Below are 8,204 nucleotides of genomic sequence, written 5' to 3' on the forward strand. Positions count from 1 at the left end.
TGACAGTGAGTGCGTTTACATGCACTTAAAAATCCCACAACTGCAGAAAATCATCCATCCATCCATCATCTAAACCGCTTAGCCAGTCCATCGCAGGGCTGCAGAAAATCAGACTGTCAGTAATCCAATCAACACGTTTACATGCACTTGAGTAATCAGATAATGGGAAAACTCCAGGTCTACATGAGTCAGACAGTAATCAGATTTAAAATAGTAAACGTAACGTGAACTCAAACTTCATCCTTCAATATTTAAACCTTCTTAATCAGATTTCTAGGCCTTACTCTGATCTAAGAAATCAGAGTACGCTGTTTACATGATCATTTGAATAATTAGATAACTGCAGATATCTGATTATGATTGGATCATTAAGGGCATGTAAAAAAGGAAAGCAGCAGGCACAGGTTGCAGTTAGGAAACAGGTCAGACCCTTGTCTCCTGACCCTATTCGTATGACCCTCACGCTTGTGCAGTTTGTCCACTCATCTCAGATATTATGAGTGTGTCCCTAAGTGTCTCAGCGTATGTGTTTGTGTGCAGGACTACAGTCTGCTGTATGAAGAAGCGAGGTATTTTCAGCTGCAGCCACTGCTGGCCGAGCTGGAACGCTGGCGGCACGAGCGCGAGCTTAACCGGCTCTCGCGACCGTGCGAGTGCGTGGTGGTTCGCGTGGCTCCGGACCTGGGCGAGCGGATCACACTGAGTGGAGACAAGGCCCTGATCGAAGATGTCTTCCCCGAGATCGGAGACGTCATGTGTAACTCAGTGAACGCCGGCTGGAACCACGACTCCACACACGTCATCCGCTTCCCCCTCAACGGCTACTGCCACCTCAACTCCGTACAGGTAAGAGAGAGACTGCCCTCAGTCCTTTGAGCCGTGTTTTTATAGACTGCCATTTGTAACTTTTTCTCTTGAGATGGACCAAGTCAGCACAGGTCAATGATGATTTTAACCCCTTAATTAAGCTTCCATTCATTTAAAAGGTTGAAATTGTTTGACATTCACAATTTTTGTTATTTTATATATCAGGATCCTTCACTTTCATGACTTCAGAATAAGTCAACCAATCGCAACCATTTGCATTGTTGTGCAAGCAGGTCCAGACCTCTACTGCGTGCTTCTATAACTTAAGAGTAACTCACTCGGTTTGAATTGTTTTCCATGTGATTATTATATTATAAGGCTTACAATATACTAAGCCTGAGAATTTTAAGAGGTTAGCATACTGTACACAGTATATAATTATATATAATCACATTGGGAATATAGCATTAAGAATCATGTCTAATATTAGAGCAGTGCCCTGGACTCTGGTCTCCTGCATATAAAGTGAATTAACCACTCTGGTATAGAGCCAGTTACACACTAAATATGTGCACAGCGTAAAAACTGTTCTGTCCTTAACTACTACCTAAAAAAGATACTTCAAACGTGATGACCATTCTCAATCCCAGTGTGACTATTGTCATAACAAACCTCCATCACATTAACAATATTTTTAAGGAATTAATATTTAGTTAAGTTTTTAGTTAGCTTTTAATTATTTAGGCCTATGTTCAAAAAGCTGTTCACAGAATTGTGCCTGTTTTGCTAATATTAGAATATTTAATTATTTCTGTTTTGTCCAATAGTAAATGGTGCTTTTGTAATTTTTTTTTTTGCTTAGATTTCAGTTTACACAGCAACAAAAGGAATCTGCACATCCACTCATACACATTTTACGCATAATTTAGAGCTTCTTTTATTGTCGTTACAGTATCTAACAATTTATTTAAAGCGTTAAATTTTATGTCCATATCATACAGTCCTACTCTCATTTACAAAAACTGGCAAAAGTATGGATAAAATATAGCCTTCACAATGGCTGCCACTGCTGTTTTTAGCCACAGTCATACTCAAAAGTTTGGGTGCAGAAAAATGCCGTATTTAACTTTGTTCCCTGTAGAACTTCTTTTCACTTACAAAATCAACAAAACATGTACACATTTGACTGGAGGTGTTCATATGGCAGTGTGTGACATACATATGCCTGTGTTTATGAATAACAGCTACATTTGGATTAAGGGGTGTAAATTATGTGCATTACATGTTTTGCAAAATTATAGCTTTATTTCTCTCTTTAATGAAGTGTCTGGTTAATGTCATTCTTGCACTGCTTCCACCAGCATAAATTTGTTTTGGCATGGCACGACAGAACAAATGCAGAGTGATCATATACATTCTTAATTCACCTTTTCTTTTGCAGCATGTTTTTGTAACGTGGACTGTTTCCCTTTTCTTTCCACCAAATGTTTAAGCCGTTTTCTAAAAGGCTTGCCTTCATCTGTATCCAAGGGAGGGAGATTTCACATTAGCACATAAGGACACACGCACACGGACGCTGGCAGGTAGTCCTGAGGCACGGCCCCTAATCCTGTTTGGTTATTAAAGTGAGCCCGCAGTGGATGCTGTATCTGCGCCTAATGGTGTCAGGATGTGTGCGTGTGTCTGGAGGCAGAAGAGGGGAGGGGCTGTCAGCAGAGCGAGACCTTTGTAGTTTTGGTGGGGGGTTGAAGCCTGAAGCGTCTGGAGGTTGAGGGGTGGGGGGCTCAGCTCTGAGATTTTGTGCTTCCAAGTGGCACACACTCTACTCCCTGGGGGTCTTTGATGGAATGTGATGATTCTGCTCCCCCCCAACAGACATGCACGAATGTGTGTGGAGCATGTAGATGCACACTACTGTAATATGTGCCTTTTTTGGTAGTTGATTGTTGTAGTTGAAGGTTAACATCTTCTTTAGTTTTGTACTGGGGCTATGAGGTTCATGTAGCTAACACATAGGGTTGCACGATGATATCAGAATCAGTATCAGCAGACAGATGCAAAACAGTAGCTGCATTGAACAGATTTGTTTAGATTTGCCTGAAATTTTAAACTGTTCTTTGATGATATATTTATATTGCTTCAGAAAAACACAATGTTTAGGGGACGCTGGGTTACTGCGCTGAAATGTCAGTATTGTATTCATTTCTCTGCTTTTTATAAAAGCAGAGAAATGAATACAATACTATAATTAAGTGTTTTATTTCTCTGTCATGCAAATCCAGGTTGGTGTACAGTTATATGCAAAAATTAGAACACCCCCAGAAAATAAGTTAGCACATCCTCTGCAGGGAACAAACTTAAAAATGGCATTTTACTGCTAATTTTAGGGCACATTTTACTATTTATTTGCTGAGTTTAACGTATTTGAACAAATAAAACATAAAATGTGAAATGTGCTCTAACTTTTGCACAGGCCACTTTTTATGTTTTACTTTTTTTCCAATATGTAAACTCAGCACATAAACAGTAATTACGCATTAACATGAGCAGAAGTGTGTCTCTGTAGAGGATGTGTAACTTATTTTCACTTAGAAAATCCCCTAAACATGCCATTTGACCAGGGGTGCCCAAACTTTTGGCTCTAATTTCTACATTTGGTCAATGTTTATTTATCAGTAGCGACACTGAGATACCAGCACCTCACACACTGCCATGTCAGGGTCACTGGTGTGCTGAGAATGATCCACCACCCAAATAAAATCTGGACAACAGTGGTCCTGTGATCTGACCCGTGATGTACGGAATGGAGAGGGGCTGATAAACTGTACAGCAGTAGATGGTCTGCAGTTTCCCATATGGGAAACAGTACATGAGCATGTATTTTTATGTGTGATATATTACAAATACATTGTTTCCAAGACCATTTCTAAACATCTGCAGGACGAGAGCCATAATTAAGCACACACCCAGCCCAATCACAAAGACTAGAAAATAATGAATAGTTAATTTATTTTGATCAGGAAAAAAAGCATGTGTTCCAAACACTGAAGTACATCAAACAAAAACATTCATCAACCAAACGTGTTTGATATATACACTTTACTTGTATTTATTGCCCATGTGGGTCTGTAATTGTACACCTATATAGACACCTCTATACTGGATCTATTAGGTAAGTGGTGCTCACGTTGTGTTCAGTCAGTGAAAGTACACTGTATGGGTTTCCAATAAAGTGGCCAGTTTAGTGTTTGAAGTAAGTGGTTAAAGAGCCAGGGGTAGACATCAGGTTGACAGCAGTGATGTACAATATAACAGATAAAAACAGATAGTATAACTAAACAGTTACACCAGACAGTCAGTTGACAATTTGATATTATTGAAATTCTTATGAAACGCTTATTGAAATTTTGGTCAATAGCACATTTGGGTTTGTAAATGGAAGAGGTAATATTTTAGCCTAGAACCTGTTTGTTAAGTAACTAACTTTTAAATAGCTCATGATGATGAGTGCATGATCAGCAGTCAGCCAATTTATTATTTTTATGTTGGTTTTTATGCTGCGTTGCAGTTTTTAAGGTAAATAATTGTAGTATATTTATAATTATACATGAGTCATTGGGCTAAATAGCAGCACTTTATTTGATTTCATGTTACATAAATAAGAAGCTCATTTTTTTGAAGAACTTAAAGGGCCAATATCATAGAAAACTGAATGTTCTTGTCTTTTTTGAAATCAGTTTGATGTAGACACTGTTAAAGTGTCAAAACATGCCCGTTAATCCCCAGTCCATGCCGTCCATACATGGAAACTAAACTGCAAAAACAGCCAGTTTTAAATTCACATTATTTATATTTATATTACATTTACATATATCTATACAGCCTGCAAAATTTAAGCCCCACCCATTCACAAAGAAGTTATAAGGAGTGTTTCAGCCTGGACTTTTTTGAACAAGGCAGCAAATCTGAACTGAGGTCCAGGAATGCAGAAAGTGGGGGTGCTGAGGGTCCTGCAGAACCCCTGAGTTAAAAACAAAGACCGACGTTTGCTTGTTTTAGAGCAGAGTTTGTATATTTATATTTTCAGAATCTGCAGTAGCTGCATGTTTAAGTGAACTCAATATTTTCATTACAGTGAGCCAACAACAGCTGGCCGCTTTGCGGGCGCGTTGCTCAAGCACACGTAGGTTGAGATGAAAAGGGAGAAAGTCTGTGGAGAGTTATAGGCTAGTTGTAAATATTCTTTTTTTTTTAACTTAAAAAATAATCTGACGTAAAAATAATAATAATAATGTTATCAACTGTTATGTCTCCTGCTCTGTGTGTGTTCCAGTGTTAAATGTGTGGTTGTGGGCATGACACAATCGGTTACAGCGCCACCAATCAGCAATCTGATTGGATAACACTCAGCTCATTTGCATAAAGTTCATCCAGATGAGGGAGCAGTGGTTTGATGGGTCAGTTAGATGTATACTTTGTAGTCTCTCGCCTCATTATAGCACTGAATGACAGTTTCTGTTTGATGTAAATTAGAAACAAAAAAATCATTTTGCATGACATCATCAGTCACATCACACATGCGCTGCTTAAAACTTCTTAAAACACCTTCCTGCATCCCTGCTGAGGTCCTTTACATATATCAGCCTAAAGGTACAGTAACAAAGACAGTGTTTCATTCTAAGGCTGGCTTTCCAAGCCGAAACGTTTATAGTTGCATGTTGTGAGTTGCCTGCGACATAATTTCTGTACGACTTCTATCTGACAAAGCAATTCAAAAACAAACTTATATGAGACTTTTAGTTACTCCACTAGTTAACCAAATTAGCAGATCATATCTATCTAGAGTTCCTTGATATATATTATCTGTTTGTGTGTTAAGACTTTAAAAATTAATATTTAAATAGCCATAACAGTTATAGTCTACCTGATGTCTCTCTCATCTTGTTCTAAAAGCTAATAGTGGATTGTGTCTTAGTCTCCATTTCTGAAATATGTTTCAGAAATAAATAAATCTGAGGTCTGTGTAAAATCAGGGGGCAAAAAGAGGAGAAAATGAACAATCTAGCTACGTAAATTACAGGAACAATCATCTAACAAAAAAGAATAAATGGTGACGTAAACAACCGTTTAAACAGCTGTCAGCCTTAGCTGGCTAGTTAACACAGCTGGTTATAGAAACGTTAGCCTTGAGAAACGTTTGTTGTTATGACTCAGGAAACTGACAAAACTGAAAAACATAGAGGTGAGGTCTCCTTTTCAACTGCCCGATAAACCATCTTCTGTTTCAGATTCTTGTCCACTGACAAAAAATCAATGGTTTGAAAGTGTGTCCTTCAACAATATCACAGGGTGTTTTGTTTCATGAAACATGTTGCATAAAGTTGAGACAGTTGCAGCTGTTGCAGCTGAGTTGCAGCACGCTTTCCATCATGCAACTCAAGTGCAATTGAATTTGATGTAACTAAAGTTGCATAAAAGTTTCACTGTGTAAAGCCAGGCTAAGTGAAAAACAGGTAGAAAAATGGTCATGTAAAAATGAATTATGACGGTTTATACAGAAGTGGGCATGAAGGAAAGAAATAAAAGACAAAAAAGCTGGCAATGTGGGCTAAAATGCCAGTTTAGCCCATTAAAAGGGAAATGATGTTGCTTATATTGTGACTTTAGCTAATAGAAAGTATTGCAAATTTTGTTTAACCCATGCAGTGTGAGCCAATTTGGCTATAATGAAGTCAGAATCAGCATTTTCTCCAGCACTGTCAGAATTTTCTCCAGCACTGTGGAGTTCCTGGTGTCTGGATTCTTTGAGACTTCGAGCTTCTTAACATCTGACTGCAGCTGTGTTCCTCACTCTGTCCGTGTGTCTGCAGGTTCTGGAGCGGCTGCAGCAGCGCGGCTTTGAGATCGTGGGCTCGTGTGGAGGAGGTGTGGACTCGTCTCAGTTCAGCGAGTACGTCCTGCGGCGCGAGCTCCGGCGGGCCCAGCGCGGACTCCAGAGTAACAGGATAAAACAGGAGCAGCTGGACTAGAGACCTAACAGGGCCAAAAACTGCCCCACAGGCCTACAGAACAAAAAATAGCCCCAAAGGGCCCCAGAAGGCACCAGACATTTTAGCAGTTGCCAAGCTCTCCACAAAGGTCGGACACTTATCAGTCTTGATTTTTTTTTTAAAACAAGGGGAAACCGGAGGAAGCAAGCTTTTGAGGTTTGTTAATCCTGGAAGAAGATTCAGCGTGTTCCACAGCCCCTAGTGACCTCTGGGGCGACTGTGACTGTCCACTTGAGGACTTTGTTGAAAGCATTGTCCCTTATCCGCATTAAGTTTGTTTTAAAACTTTGAAATTTCAGCAGGTGAAACACGACAAACATTAAGACAACCTTAAAGAAAGTGTGTTCTGTTTGCAGTGCTATATACAGTATATATAAATATGTATATATTTTGCTATTTCATATAAAACTGACTCATGGATATTCTTCCTTACCCCTTAAAAAAAATGGTGCCGACATCATGGGTGGTATTTCCTGATATCTGATACTGATTGGTTGACTATAAGGTCATATTACAATAAGGTGACAAACTTTCCTTTTAAATCTGCACACTTTTTTTTCTCTCATAGCAGATGAATTGTTTTTTTTTTTACATATTAATAAGTGCGAGCGAAGATTGTGTACTTCAGTTACCACCAATTTTCTGAAATCTGTCATTACAGATTATGATATGTGAGATTTTAAAATGGAGATAAGACCTTTACTGTGCTTACTCAATATGAAGATTATGAGATTTACATCCAGTAACGTAAACCCCGATTTAAAATACATTGAACGTCACCCGTTTATTCTTAATTTATGATTTGATATGATGTTTATACATAAGCTGCAATATCTTTTCATTGTCCATGCACATGTACATGTTTTCTTTGGCATTGAACCTCCTTCTGACTGAATTTGTAACGGCCCGCTTTAAATGCAGGTTCTTCTCTATCTCTCAAACTGAGAAAGTTATGTTGGTCTCACAACAAGCCCAACTTCCCGAAATAATGAAGAATGTAGCAAAAAATGTGAAATAAATTGGTCCAAATTATATTCAGGAATTGGTCTTAAAGTTCTTGAATTAATTCTAGTGAAAAACAATCCCTTGAAAGTATTGCTTTGCATATGAAGGAAGCCAGAAATGTTGATGACTAATTATTACTTGGACACTTTCAGTGCAGTCAGTTTTACTGCTTTCCAGTATCCTAGGGTTTCAGTCACACGATTTTTCTGTTGTGGCTGCCATATTTGGGACCAAATTTCTGTCTTCGCTGCTCCATCCAAACGTAACTAGAGGTGAAAGATAGCTAAAATTACTCACCTTACTTTGGAACAGAAAAAATGTTACTGTGACTGTTGAGACTGC

At 38.7% G+C, this 8,204-nt stretch overlaps 1 protein-coding gene across 1 annotated transcript in view; it reads left to right on the forward strand.

The window, feature by feature from the left end:
- The window catches only part of LOC118825843 (BTB/POZ domain-containing protein KCTD1), a 31,413-nt gene extending 23,978 nt beyond the window's left edge, over nucleotides 1-7,435 (forward strand). Inside the window, exons 4-5 of the mRNA XM_036596690.1 lie at nucleotides 541-846; nucleotides 6,678-7,435. Of these exons, the coding sequence (XP_036452583.1) occupies nucleotides 541-846; nucleotides 6,678-6,836 (465 nt within the window). The 3' untranslated portion in view covers nucleotides 6,837-7,435. The remainder of the gene's footprint in view (nucleotides 1-540; nucleotides 847-6,677) is intronic.
- Nucleotides 7,436-8,204: the final 769 nt, after the last annotated feature.

Source organism: Colossoma macropomum, unplaced genomic scaffold (genome assembly GCF_904425465.1).
Source record: "Colossoma macropomum unplaced genomic scaffold, Colossoma_macropomum, whole genome shotgun sequence".
Taxonomy (NCBI): domain Eukaryota; kingdom Metazoa; phylum Chordata; class Actinopteri; order Characiformes; family Serrasalmidae; genus Colossoma; species Colossoma macropomum.